This window comes from Semicossyphus pulcher, unplaced genomic scaffold (genome assembly GCF_022749685.1).
Source record: "Semicossyphus pulcher isolate SPU_LCO1_2020_fin unplaced genomic scaffold, fSemPul1.0.p SCAF_17, whole genome shotgun sequence".
NCBI lineage: Eukaryota > Metazoa > Chordata > Actinopteri > Labriformes > Labridae > Semicossyphus > Semicossyphus pulcher.
Genome location: NW_027211681.1, coordinates 904,211 through 918,769, shown reverse-complemented (window position 1 = coordinate 918,769; position 14,559 = coordinate 904,211). Strand labels below are relative to the sequence as shown.

Sequence of the window (14,559 nt, the reverse complement as noted above, 5' to 3'; positions counted from 1 at the left end):
TGGGCAGTGCAGATTTGCCTGCACTGTGAACCAAGCCAATATCGGCACTGGTGGCAGGGGTGTCGGTCTGGGGGGGAAGGGGACGGAGTATGTAGGGCCCTCAAAGATACCAGGATTAACAGACATGGATGCTGGATGGGGCCCATAGTGAATGGCTATGTAGAGGGCCCAGAATTGTCTGCTGCACACCTAACTGTTGGCATGAGAGGTAGAACATGCTTAAAGCTCTCACTTCTACTTCCTCCACCAGTAGCACAGTAATATTTTCCAAACGAAAGTTACAGATTTTTTTACTACTGGGTTACCTTCTTTTACTCATTTATTCTCTGCCCCTCCCACTGTTTCAGATGGTTGGTATACTGAGCTTCGGTATAATCGTCCATATGTAGGTGAGAGTCAGATAAATATCCTGACACTCCTTGATTTGACTCACAGCCTCTCCATTGTTACATCTCCCCGTCATCCTGTTTTAATGTACGGATAACAGCCATTGCTACGAGTATTATTGGAAGCTACAGCATCAGCAAAACATGTTTTTACAATCTGGATTTCAGCGGTCCCGTGACAGCGACAATAACAACAAAAGAAAAAAAAATCTTACTCACTAATTGGTTGTTTACAAGTCACTTAACATAAAAGTCCAGTCTTATTGGCCGCCGACTTTGCAGCCCTGCCCTCTCTGTCAAGCTTTCACATATGCCACTTCCTGGTTAGATTTGTCCGTGGAACGCAAGGCTGCAACAAATATGGCTTATTATGAACCAACATTTTGTTCTTTTAGGAATACTATTTGGAAAGTATAAGAGCTAGCTTGCACGAACAGAAGGCGGAGAGGCGGGGTAGTTGTCACGAGCAGTGTTATCACTCTCGTCGCACTACGCACCGCTTGCTCTCTCCGTGCGCTAAGTCGTCCATACTGTGCTAGCTAGTTAGCTCACATAGTAAATATTAGCTAGCAAAGCTAGCTTGCTCACTGTTGATTGATAAAATGGCCACCATGGAGAAACTGATGAAGGCCTTTGAGTCTCTGAAGTCATTTCAGCAGCAACAGGGACCACCAACCGCAGAAGAGCTTGTCCAGAGACAGTAAGTGTTTTTTTTGCCTTACGGCTATTGCTGTCTCTGGGTTAGACAGTTGTTTAACTCGCTAGCTACCTTAGTGCCTCCCGGGTAACCAAGGTTTAGTAGTTGGCTTAAAGCTAGTTACGCTAACATTCAAGCTAACACTCTTTTAGTCTTAAGAGCTATATGCTTTTATGTAAACTTACTGCTATTTTAGATGTATTTGTGGCGAGATATTGCACCTCCGTTCGGCGATGCTTCGCCTGATATTCACATTGATTGTTAGGCTGGCAGAATGTTAGAGTCAAAATGAGTGATAGTTGACTTAAGAGGCGTCTGCTAATTGATGCCCAAACACCTGCGAAAGAGGTCAAGGGTGAATTTAAAGATTCCGTATCAATAACTTGATCTTGGAAGAACAATTCTATTTAGAAAGCCACGTTAACAATTTTAGCCTGACATTGTATAGTTACTTGCTCAGAAGGGTACATATAACTACCTTTGCCAATGGCCAGCAGTGGGTTGCACTAGCTATGCAAACGCATAGTTGCAAACGAAAGCGTCTCTGTGTATCGGGGGCTATAAATGGGGAGAGTATGTCATCATTTTTTGATTTGGCTCACAATCCTCTATCATTCTAAAACTTAGTAGGTCGCCTCGGAGAGTTGCCAGTCAGTTTTTGATTTGGCCAATGTTAATAATCTTTCTCATGGAAGAAGGGGGAATCTTCGGGGAAGGGAATTGTCAGTAGGTCACAACTTGCTGTATCAGCTCATAGTCTCATCTAAATTAACTTTTTTGTCTCACCAGTGGTCTGAGAAGCAAAATAAAATGTATCAAACTCAAGGGCAAAGGGAATGTATCGAGCAAAGCTGGCTGGAGGTGAGCCCACAATTGAATTGGGCACAGATGCGTTCCAGCAGACACATCCTTTCGATAGATGGAAGCCAGTTTGACACCAGAAAATAACTTAATATTACAGATATGATTTACAGAGGTTTTGACCAGGACTATCACTCTGGGAACAACAGGGACACAGTTTGTCATAAGGGTACAAGAGAATCTTGAAATGGGAGAGTAGCCAGTCAGTGCCTCCGCCCTCGTTAGTGACGGGTCAGCCCCAGGGTGCTAGGAATCAAACTCATCATAATAAGCGGCTGTGGCTCAGAGGTAGAGTCTGTCGTCTTTCAATCGGAAGGTCGGAGGTTCGATCCCCAGCTCCCTCAGGCTACATGTAGAAGTGTCCTTGGGCAAGACACTGAACCCCAAATTGCTCCCGGTGGCATGGCCAACGGGTATGAATGTGATATCTGATTGACAGTTGGGCAGTTAAACACCCTGGTGCTGTATTCCCTATTGTAGAGAGACAGTTTAAAAGGGAGACTGCACACTGAGATTAATTACCTGTATCTGTGTCAAATATGTTTCGCCACTGCCCCGCCCCTTTAGGAGACTAGTGGCAGGTCTGTGATCTGTTCACACAAATGGGAGAAGGGAACATAAGCAGATATTAGGACCGAGCCATTTCCCGATATTCACCAAACATTCACCCAATGCAAGACGAACTTTTCACAAGCCACTTATCTTCTGATCAGTTTGAAACAAAAATAGCATTTCCATTCATCCAAATCAGGAGTAAAACTTTTTTTGAGATGTCTGTGCTACTTGTGCAAAAGTGTGTTGCTAAGACAGAGATATCTCTTCTCTCACAAAATCTAGCAACTGACAGCTCTTCTTTGTGTTGTTGCTGAACCATTAGAGCTGTCGATGTCTCTTTTAAACCAAAAAAAAAATAATTGTTAGACCATGTATGAAAAGGTGTGTTTCTTTGCTTCAAATTATATTATTGTTATTGTTATTCAACTGTCTTTTGAGGGGAAAAAAGATCCAACCACTGAGGAGACAGAAAGTGTATACCCCGTCTTATTCCATAGTTTCTCTTCAGTTTTCTCTCTCTCCACCTCTGTCTTTCCCTGTATTTTGATGCCTTTTGCTTCCTGTCTCTCCTTCTCATCATGTCCATTTCTCCCATTTAAAGGAAAAAGGAACAGGCTACCACAAAGAAGGACAGGGTCACCCACTGCTTGACAATATGTGAAAACATTGTGGCTCAGTCATTGAGGTAGGCCTGCTGTCTCTCATCCACTGACACTCTTTGACAATCATTATACAGAACCACGGTGCACTGGCACAGCTAATAGCCAATTATGACAACCAAGCTAAAACAAACATGATCTGCATGTAGTCCAACTGATCAGCTAAGTTTGCAATAAACCTTAAAATGTGATTTTTTTAAAATAAGTAGATAAATTGATGTACTTTATTGATCCCAAACTGGGAAGTTGTAGAACTTAGCTGATCACATAAAAAACAGCCCCTCTTCCTGCTGACAGTGGTACCTGCAGTGAATTACATCAGCAGAGAGTCAAAAACAAGGGTGGAAAGAGGAAAGGGTACTGACTGATGCCTGTTGGTCTTAGTAGTGTGATGTCAGGGATATTTTTATGTTATTGTATTTTCAGATGTTTTTTCATATGTGCATAATGACATTTGCCTTGCTTTTCCTCTCTATGGTCCTGGGAGCAGAACGTCTCCAGAGTTTCAGAAACTGCTGGGTATCGCCATGGAGATGTTCCTGCTCTGCAGTGATGACAGCGAATCAGACGTTCGGATGGTAGCCGATGAGTGCCTGAACAAAATCATCAAAGTGAGCAAGACCCTGTATTCCACCAGCAAGGAGGAATAAGTGCTTGATGTGACCAGATGTGTTATCACCTTTATTAATTTATTGAAAAACATTAAAAGATGCTGGTCATAATCCATAAAGACTATAAACACAGTTCTGTTAAAGTAAATACATTTTAAATCCGTTAAATAAGCCATGTTGTCGAGGAGGTTAATTTTGATATTTATCATCAGGCACTGATGGACTCCAACCTGCCTAGACTTCAGCTGGAGCTGTACAAAGAAATAAAAAAGGTAATTAGAGATGTGTCAGTGTTACGAGTCAACTTTTCTTATTCAACTCCATTATTTTCACAGACTCATGGCCCAGGTTTGGTATTTGTTTCAACGTATTAAACACTTATTTATAGGATACTATACAAGTATCACAGTAGAAATGCAGAGTTACTTTTTTTGCATGTGTTAATAAGTGTTTATGTATCTTTGTAGAATGGTGCCTCTCGGAGTCTCAGGGCAGCTTTGTGGAGGTTTGCTGAGCTTGCCCACCTCATCAGACCACAGAAATGCAGGTGCACACGCTAATGCCTAAATGTGTTTTTTAAAAGATTTACAGGACAACCATATTTATATTGCAGTATGCCAGACTAAGAGGGAAACATCACTCTCTATATAAATAAATGCTTCCTACCACTTTGTTCTGTTTGAATCCATTTACCCCCCCCCCCCCCCCCCCTTCTGGTCCAGACCCTACCTGGTCAACCTGTTGCCATGCCTCGCCAGAATCACCAAGAGACAGGAGGAGACGGTACAGGAGACACTGGCTGCAGCAATGCCAAAGATCATGGCAGCCTTGGGACACTTTGCCAATGATGGCGAGGTCAAGGTATACACACTAAGCAGAAAAACATGAGTAGTATGTAAATATAAATTTAAGCTCTTGTCCCTTCAAGTTTAGTTTTTCCTTTCTTTTTTTTTTCTCTCCTGTCAATCAAACAAAAAAATGTTTTTTAGTTCACTTTACAATTACTATTAAAACAAACTAAAGACAAATGTCATATTTTTACAAAATGTAAATTTCTCCTCTTTGTTTCACAAATATTAAACTTTTAATGCACAGTTGCATTGCATTCACTGTGTACACATCTTGATTTTGTAGATTATAGCACAGCAGAAGGACTTATCTTTTGAGGTTGTAATTTTCTGCTGATGGTTGAGACTGTTGAAGGCTGATACATTAAGATGCATCTAGACTTCTTATTCATTTAAGATGCAGCCTGACAGTCATGGCTAGCAGAGGAGTAGAAATCATAAATAAATTCACTTTTATGTTATTTTATTACATTTTTTTTGAGCCCGACTGATATTGGATTTTTGGGGCCGATGCCGATGCCGATGTTGGGGAGTAAAAAAATTCCGATATCGATATATTGGCCAATATATTCACATATGTTCAAAATGTATCTGAAGTTCTTTATGAGACTTGAAAGGGACTTCACAAAACGTCTTCATTTGCCGTTCTGTGAATGAGAATAGCCTGCGCGCGCACGCGAGTGTGTCTCACTGCTGGAAGGAGCTGCAGGTGTGCTGCGGGCGGAGTAGACAGACACACACACCTGGCAGCAGCGCGATGATGGCTTATTAAAACAAATCCCTGTATCTTCCTACGGAGTTATAGGGAGGTGTAGACGTGTAAGCTTGTTGTTTAGAGCGTAATCGCTGCGAAACTAGCAGACAATAAAGCTTAAAGCTCCTGTACCTCCGTTATTATCGAATGAATGATTATGAAGGCGCAGTTTTGGCTCTAATTTTTTTCTTATACTAATCTGAAAAATTATCTGATCTGTGACTCCGTACTAGAGTTTAGTGATCCTCTGCATCCCCTACTGCACAGTACTTGCATTAGGAAATGGGCTTACCTGAAATTCCTAAAGGCTTCTTCTCCGTCGTAGTCAAACCATTTTTGTCTCAGGTGCTGCTGAAGTCATTTGTGGCCAACCTGAAGTCCAGTTCCCCCACCATCAGACGGACAGCAGCAAGCTCAGCTGTCAGTGTGTGCCAACACTCCAGACGCACTAGCTACTTCTACACCTGGCTCCTTAATGTGCTACTGGGTATGAGACACAAAGGCTGGCACCCACACACAAACTCTGGACATGCACATATTTCACACACACACACACACACACACACACACACACACACACACACACACACACACACACACACACACACACACACACACACACACTGAACTCTCCTTTTGCAGGTCTGCTTGTTCCAGTGGATGAAGATCACCCCAGTCACTTAATTCTTGGGGTGCTTTTAACCCTTCGCTACCTGATGCCTCTGCTGCAGCAGCAAGTGAACACCACCAGTCTCAAAGGAAGCTTTGGAGTCATGAGGAAGGAGGCTGATGTACAGCCAACACCTGAACAACTTCTCCAGGTAGAAAAAAGAGAGTGATTGTGTGGATGTCTGGGTTTGTGTAGTCGTAGCTAAATTAAAGCAAAATGTTCTTTGTGTTTGTGTGAAGGTGTACGAGTTGACCCTACACTACACACAGCACTGGGATCACAACGTGGTCACAGCATCTCTGGAGCTCCTGCAGCAGATGTTCAGGACTCCCCCACCAGAGCTTCTGCACATGCTCATCACCGCCGGCAGCATTCCACATGCCACTGTTTTTCGCCAGGACACAGAGAGCCGTGCGCGATCTGGCAGCATCCTTGAGCTAATTGGTAAAAACAGTCAGTCAGGATTGTGTTAATAAAGCTTGTTACCCGTTTTTTTACAATGTCACGTGGGGTCGACAGTCTTTTACATAGTCATCTGGCACTCAGGACACTAATGTATCTGCTTCAGCAGGCTTTTGATTTATTAACCCGTACTGACCGACTTATAATTGCCGATAATGTTGTTGATGCTCTTTTGTAGTTTCTGCTTTGCTTTCTGTTCGTTGCCTTTTTTATTTGCTTGCTTACTCATTCCTTGTTGCAGGAAATAATTGTTCAGCTTCCAACAAGTCTTTCTAAGCTTTTACTGCTTTTCACTTCCTCACCTTCTATTTCTACTTCCCGTTTCCTGCCACTATCAGCAGGAGGGTCCTCCTGCAGTCCGCTGCTACTCAGGAAACAGAGAGGTGACTTGTCTATTTATTTCCTCTGCTCACGACAGCCCTCTAACTGATGTTTCAGTCAGGATTTCAGCAAATGTACCCCTGACTGACTTGCATATGGTGGTTCATAATTGTCCAGATTTTTTTTCCAATAATTACTTTTTAAAGTTTATATCCCAGGAAATCTAAGGGGGGCTCTTGTTTTTTTATAATGCACACAGTTGAGGGTTATGTCTCTTTTGCTCTCTTGAGAAAACATTATTGCTGATGTTTTGTTTCCAGGTAAAATACTTTCTGGGGAGGAGGATGGTTTAGAAGATGATGCAGAGAGAACAGAGGTTACTACTGGTGCCTTCACAGGTAAGATGCACCCACCAAGTTATTGTTAACTTGCCAGTCTTACCTGCCATACTTCAGTTTTGAAACTAGACGGAAATTTCAAGCAGTATAAAACATGCTTTGTGTTTGACTGCCTCTCAGCATCAGTTGGTGCAGACGGCTCCTCTGTGGCACAGGTGGACATCATCACTGAGCAGCCACGCTCCCAACATACCTTGCAACCGGGAGACTCTGTGGACCTTGGTTCCTCCTCAGAGCAGGGAGGCGGGACCTCTGCACCAGATACTCCTGAGTCACCCAATGACAACGAGGAGGAAATGCTGAGTCGGAGCTCAAGTGGGGGGGCAAACATCACTCCAGAGACCGCTGACTATACCACTCCAGAGAATGCCACCCCTGAGGGGGGGCCCCTAGGATCATCTGGGACTTTACTGGGTACTAATGACCGCTCGCTTCCACCCAGTGACTCCTCCCAGACCACCACAGAGGGACCAGATTCAGCTGTCACCCCTTCGGACGTAGCAGAACTGGTCAGTGTGACTGTCTGGACATGCATATTAGGTTGAATGTGGTTGGAGAATAGAGCTTGAACCGACAGTACTTTACTTCTGTGTGTATGTATGTGAAATTCAGAGGACAGCGGGCTTCCCTAGACACTAAAAAAATGTACTTAACATGTAAAACTATATTTATATTTAACAAACTATAGTCCATTCCCAATTGTTTTAACGCATCAAATGGCTATATTAGTGCATGTTTAAGTTCTTTTACTTACAAATTACAAATACGTAAAAATAACTGAAAAAAACTCTATATTTTATATATACATTTTATACTTGCAAACAAAACTTTATACCATTCCTCCAGACAGACATAAGCTTCAGTTCATGCTTCATGCCATTAAAATGACCTTTTATGAATGCAGAGAAAAGTCTGAAATTCCATATTGGGTAGTATCTTAAACAGAAGGGATGATTCACATACCAGACTTAAAATTTGGAGTATACTAAAAATATGATGAAAGTGACAGGATGCAAGCCTTTTCATTTACTTTTCTAATGGGCCCAATGTACGTATTATCTCAAAGCTCTTGGAACGGGTTGTCAGCTATCTTTTGATACATTTAATAAGTATTTAATGGAGCACAACATGCAAACCCCTTGTGTGGTAGAGTTTCAAATTTGGGCAATAAAAGTTAACCTACTCCCGATCAGAGGCATGTACGTGTGAACTTCTCCATTTTAACAATTCTACCTCTATGGTCTTGCCTCCTCTGCTTTGTCCTTCTCCCTAACTTGGCGTAGTCGCGCACTCCTTTGCCGCGGGTGATTGAGCAGCCCCCTCCCTCGCCAACTTCCACTGAGGGTCCTGACGCCACAGACAGCGACTCTTCTGTCTACACAGCTTCCTCTTCGTCGTCGTCTTTCTCTTTCTCCTCCTCTTCTTCCTTCTTTGCCACCTCCTCCTCTAGCACTAGTGACAAGGTCAGACGGTTGGACTCTTTAAACTGAGTGGGAGGGGTTTGCTTGAATTCAGCTTCATTCTTTTTTTCTTCTTTCTTTCGCTTGTTCGTGACAACCCATACACAGAATTTGCCTTCCTGATTGCTACTTTCCCCGTCTTGTTGTCATTTGAAATACATCATGCCCCTTCCTGTTATCCTTGTTTCCCCTGTGATTCCTCCCAAAATTCGATGCTTTTGAAGGACCTTGGCTTGAAGTGAAAAGTTTAAAGTAGAAGCATGAAGGCCACCTTTTCCTTTAATTGTTGTCATTCGGATTTGGTCTCCTCTACAAGCGTCTGTGACAGACTTTTGTTCCAGTGTAGGCCAAACCTGATTAAACACTTTTAAATTCTTCGATATGGAATACTTTACACATGTGGCTTAAAAAAACAAGTTCTCTGGTAATATCTTATATGGACCTCATGTAGGTTTTCTCTTAGAAATGTACCTAGTGTTCGAGGAAGTCATTTAAAAGTGAAAACGTTTGCTCTTCTTCCGGTGGAATGTGGCAACCACCATTGTAGTGTTCCCAACCTGTGCTTTTTTACTGTTTGAAGTTGATTTGCTACAAATTGAATTGATCCAAGCATGATTCAGTAAAACTTTAGAGGGGAACGTTTGTTTGACTTGCAATGTTTGCCATTGTTTGGTATGCATTGTCTTTGTCATCAATCTAGCAAATCTAACTTAATAATTCATGAGACGGACCTGTTAGGTATCCTTTGCATGCAGTTGCATTTTAAATTTGTTGTATTTGTTGTTTCTGTAAATTAGGCTTAGTTACCCTCTGGACATATTTGTTCTGTGTGTCTGTGTATAAGGTGCTGGATGGCAGTGAAAGCCAGTACTCTGGGATGCAGATTGGAACACTACAGGATGAAGAAGATGAAGGAGTAGCACCTTCCTCCCAAGAAGAACCCTCAGAACCATTCCTGCAGTCAGCACTGGGTATGTTAGTGTAAACAAATGTGAACACAAACACAGAGAGATTGCTTTGCACTGAAGACAAGTTCTGTTTATTGATTATGCTTATTCTCTCCATGTGTGTTTGCATGCAGCTCTGAGCAAGCCTCATCTTTTCGAAGGCCGAGGCCACAACAGGCAGGGTTCAGACAGCAGTGTGGACCGCTTCATACCAAAGGATGAACCTGCTGAACCTGAACCTGACAACAAGGTAAAGACGCACGTACACAAAAAAACATCCATGCCAGTATTTTGCACCATAAGGTAAAAGAATAATCTGCAGACTCTTACTCATATGCTTGCTTCATAGCCATCGCGGATAAAGGGTCCAATTGGACATTATACAGACCAGGAGGTGGAACCACTGGTGCACTGTGTACGGCTACTTGCTGCTTCCTTCTTGCTGACAGGACAAAAGAATGGTACGTGTTATCAGAATTGCACAATAAATACCAGTGAAACTAACCTAGTTTTTTAACAGAAGCTACACTTAGCAGCGGCTACTTTAGCAAAGGTATCTGTCGATCAGGAGCCATTTCTCATGATGATTCTCTGATTTTTTTGCTCATGATATAAAGTTGTATTTTTGCACAGCAATCAGTGGTACATGGCCAACAGAGACACACCATTGGTGGTCAGTGGACAACGTGGAGGCGAGCTGATTGGCTAACTGAGGCATAAAGAAACTTGCAACTTTAGGTTCACACATGCAAATACGAAATGTGTGTGTCTGCAACTCAGACTTTGAAATCTCAAAGTGAAATTATTTGAACATTATTTTGTGAGCTCAAATTCTTTTTGACCATTATTCACTCCATACAATTGTTATTAAATGCCTAACCAAGTAGTTTTAGTTTATGTTTCACACAGAACAGAAACAGTGGTGTCCTTGGTGAAATTCCTGTGTTCGACCCCTAGAATGTATATAAGAAGTGGATGTAGTCACTGTTACATTACTCTTTGGTTTTTAGACTAACTTTTTGAAGCCTCAAGCTTGGCATTTCCAAATGTCATACCTCATCAGCTACTTTTTCATACAAAGTTAAGCATGCATCCTTCAAAACTTCTGTTTTTCATACCCCTTTTTGCACCCTGTTGAGCTTAAAACTTATTTAATTTTACTTTCTGCTGGATTCTCCATTTAAACATGATATACTACATCTATCAAGCATGAGTTTTAATCAACTTTAAAATCAATCTATTCCAACAAGAACCCTTCCTACTTTTTAAACAAAAATTAAGTCAGCAGTTAACTCACAGACTACATTAGACTACAAAAGTATTCATACTCCTTCAACTGCTTCTTCATAAACATTAAAACCAATCACTTTCACTTTAACTTAAGGTTTCAACAAACCTTAGAGTTCTCAACATATTTAATACATTACTGTTTTTTGTACATATAAACCAAACAGTGTGTTTAGCATCAGCTTTTCAGCATACAGCATTCACTTCATTAGTTTTTATCTGACATCTTTGTGTGTATGTGTGTGTTTTGTTTATCTTCGCTGCGTTATGCGTTTCCAGGTCTCACCCCTGACAAGGAGGTGCGAGTGAGTGTAAAGGCTCTGGCGGTCAGCTGTGTTGGTGCAGCAGCTGCGCTGCATCCAGAAGCCTTCTTCAATTCCCTTTACCTGGAGCCGCTGGACGGCATTCCAGTGGGAGGTAAGGGTGTAAGAATTTAAAAACAAACTTACTCAACCGAGTCATGACCCTCAAAATGATCAGTAACAACTAAAGCCCTATATTCAGGCTCATGTTTATGGAATAAACTCATTTTGCAAGATTAATTATCAAAGTCTACATTAGTAATTTAAAATTGATGAAAAAGATGAACATCATACAATATTCCGGTGGTGGGGGCGTGGGTCATATATTTCGAGGCTCTGCACACCCACACAGTGTTTCCTAAGATTCTTGTTTTTAGACCTCTGCTCAGGTTGACAATGGGTGGACCTATGCTGAGATTCAGCTGTGTTCAATTAAGTTCTTAAACCAGTAACAGATAAGTAAGAGAGATGTCTTGAGAAGGGGTCTAATTGAGCAGTAAGTGCAAACACCTGTGTGGGTTTAATATTGTTCTTTAAGAGCTCACATTGTAGTGTTAGTAGTATAATATTAAGAATATTAAGAATATAAATCATTTTTTATGAATGAATGAACCTGAATATCTTTATTAAAATAGCTGTTCATTTTTGTTGATTTGTGTTCCCTCACATTCTCTAGTATTACGAGTATTATGAAGTAGACTTTTGCCAAAGTCCCAAAAGGGAAGATGTTTCTAACATTAATCAATGCTCTGCTATACTTAAGTGTCCGAGTGAATATGATACAGAGCCATAATTCATAATGTCAGAGTCTTGAAACTGAAGAAACTTAATGGACTTAATCAGCCATAATTTAAAGGCCTACAGAAAAATGTGCTATGCAAAAACCTATATCATTGCATTTTTAATGCTGTTTTTGCTGCTGTAATATACACCGTTATTGACTTAATATTCCATATCATACTATGTATGTATGTATGTATGTATGTATGTATGTATATATGTATATATGTATATATGTATGTGAAATGTGTATATATATGTATATATATGTATGTATATATATGTATATGTATACATACTGTAATATAATATACTGTATTTATCATACTGTATTTATGTGACACTTTTCATTTTGCACCTTATTTATACTGCACTATTCATACTTCATACTGTATCATTTCATATTGCTACATGTTGCTGCTATTACCCATATATGTCACTTTAGATTGTCACTTTTGTATACTAGTTGTATATACCTCTTTTTTATTTTATTTTAATTTTATCTATTCCTATTTCTATTTGTACTTGCCTTCTTGCTACTTGTCTTTGTGCTGTTGTAACAACCGAATTTCTCCTCATTGGATCAATAAAGTACCATCTTATCTTATTTATCTTATCTTAAACTGCAGTCAGAAATACATTAAGTGCTGACTTTTTGAAGTGCTTTCTGTGACCCCGCTCTCTTTCTCTGTCCACTTGTAGAGCAGCAGTATGTCAGTGACATTCTGGGCCTCATTGACCATGGGGACCCCCAGATTAGAGGGGCCACGGCCATCCTCTCTGCAGCCATTATTCAGGCAGCACTCACCAAAACACGTTTCAACATAGACACCTGGCTGGCCAGTGTGCAAAGTGCAACAGGTAGGTTTGTGTCAGGAGTATGACATATTGAAAGCTTTGAGAGTATTTAATGCCTGTCTTGTTATTCCTCAGGTAACCCTCTGTCCCTGGTGGACTTGGTGCCTTTGCTCCAGAAAACTCTGAAAGATGAATCGTCTGTCACCTGCAAGATGGCTTGTTCTGCAGTGAGGGTAAGAAAGATCTGCAAGAGTAAGTCAGTAGTCTGTGTGTTTGTGGGTCTGACCTTTTGGGTGTGTTTCAGCACTGCATCATGACTGTGTGCAGCAGTACCCTGAGTGAGCTTGGCCTGCAGTTGGTGATAGACCTGCTTGCTCTTAGGGACTCATCGTATTGGCTTGTTCGTACTGAGCTCTTGGAGACCCTGGCTGAGATGGACTTCCGGTAGGCTAATTTTTTTTTGTGTGTGTGTGTGTGTGTTACTGTAGCTAACTGCAGGCATTTGTCCACTGTTGTGAAATGTGCATTTTCTAAATGGTGATAAACTGCATATGAAATGTCTAAACTGAAGGGAAGCAAAGTGAAGTTTGTGAAATAACACTTAATAAGTAAAAGAAAAAAGTACAAAGGTGGAAGTAAGATATAACCATCTAGAAACTGTAATCCAGAGTAAATCTACATGTAATGTGATTAATTGCGATGAATTAATTACAAAGCCTGTAATTAGATTATTTTAATGGCCTGACAGCACTAAATATAATGCAACTCTATTAAAAAACATGTGACACCTGTTAAACATTTTCACTCTTACCGCTTTTAGGTTACTCAATTTCTTGGAGAGGAAAACGGAGGCTTTACACAAAGGGGATCATCACTACACTGGGGTAATTTCTGCATTCTTCCTTTCTTGTGCTATTGCTGCGGAAATGCAGGTCTTTTAGTGTTTTGTTGATGTTTCTTGGACAGCATTCAAGGAACCCATCAACTTTCCTCGATGACTGTATAGCCTCTTGAGGCTCCAATGGCAGTAGCCGATGTTTTTATTCTTTAAGGGCTTTAATTGTGCAGTAAATTTGATTGTAACATAAAAGTATTTGTTTTCACAAAGATTTTATTTGGGCAGTTATTTTTTGAAAAATCTAAATCAAATCAATATTTGGTGTTACTACCCTTTGCTTTCAAACAGGCGTCAATTCTTATAGGTACGCTTGCACGATTTTGTGGGATTATAGTCAGGTGTATGATCAACCAATTATACCAAACAGGTGCTAATGATCATCAATTTCACATGTAGGTTGAAACGGTCATTAGCTGAAACAGCTATGTAGGAGGCTTAAAACTGGGTGAGGAAAAGCCAAACTCTGCTACCAAGGTGAGATTGTGGAAGACAGTTTCATGTCACAGGTCATACACCATGGCAAAGAAAACCCAGAGTCAAATTCCTTGTATGTGCCAACATACTTGGCCAATAAAGCCGATTCAAATTCTGAAAAAAGATCATTTTTATGTGAAAGAAGTTAAAATACAAAGATGCATTGGAAATTTGAAAGATTGAATTCATGCTTTCTCAAAGAGTGTGATGAAGGCCTCAATACATATATTTTTTTTATAATTTAAGTTAAGTTTGACCCCTTATCCAGACGAGGGCATTAATAATAACAAACATTACAGTTATTGAAAAAAAACATTGGTATCGGTATCAGCCCTGATTTTCTCCATCAGTGCATCCCTAGTCAGCAGTAATGCAGGTATTGTCACAAACA

The 14,559-nt window shown here is 40.8% G+C and overlaps 1 protein-coding gene across 5 annotated transcripts in view; it reads left to right on the top strand.

Annotated features, from left to right (window-relative positions):
- Nucleotides 1-724: 724 nt before the first annotated feature.
- htt (huntingtin) overlaps nt 725-14,559 on the top strand; it is a 38,917-nt gene continuing 25,082 nt past the window's right edge. For 4 of the 5 annotated variants that reach the window (XM_069665246.1, XM_069665244.1, XM_069665245.1 and 1 more), the window contains exons 1-12: nt 6,037-6,192; nt 6,281-6,485; nt 7,145-7,222; nt 7,343-7,731; nt 9,527-9,653; nt 9,764-9,879; nt 9,979-10,090; nt 11,196-11,333; nt 12,701-12,859; nt 12,932-13,029; nt 13,101-13,240; nt 13,617-13,680. In XM_069665246.1, coding sequence (XP_069521347.1) covers nt 6,088-6,192; nt 6,281-6,485; nt 7,145-7,222; nt 7,343-7,731; nt 9,527-9,653; nt 9,764-9,879; nt 9,979-10,090; nt 11,196-11,333; nt 12,701-12,859; nt 12,932-13,029; nt 13,101-13,240; nt 13,617-13,680 — 1,731 coding nt within the window. In that variant the 5' untranslated portion in view covers nt 6,037-6,087. Of the gene's footprint in view, nt 1,087-3,100; nt 3,185-3,648; nt 3,770-3,981; nt 4,042-4,236; nt 4,317-4,491; nt 4,631-5,716; nt 5,859-6,013; nt 6,193-6,280; nt 6,486-6,841; nt 6,887-7,144; nt 7,223-7,342; nt 7,732-9,526; nt 9,654-9,763; nt 9,880-9,978; nt 10,091-11,195; nt 11,334-12,700; nt 12,860-12,931; nt 13,030-13,100; nt 13,241-13,616; nt 13,681-14,559 lie in introns of those variants that run through there. The other variant, XM_069665247.1, reaches the window with a different exon arrangement.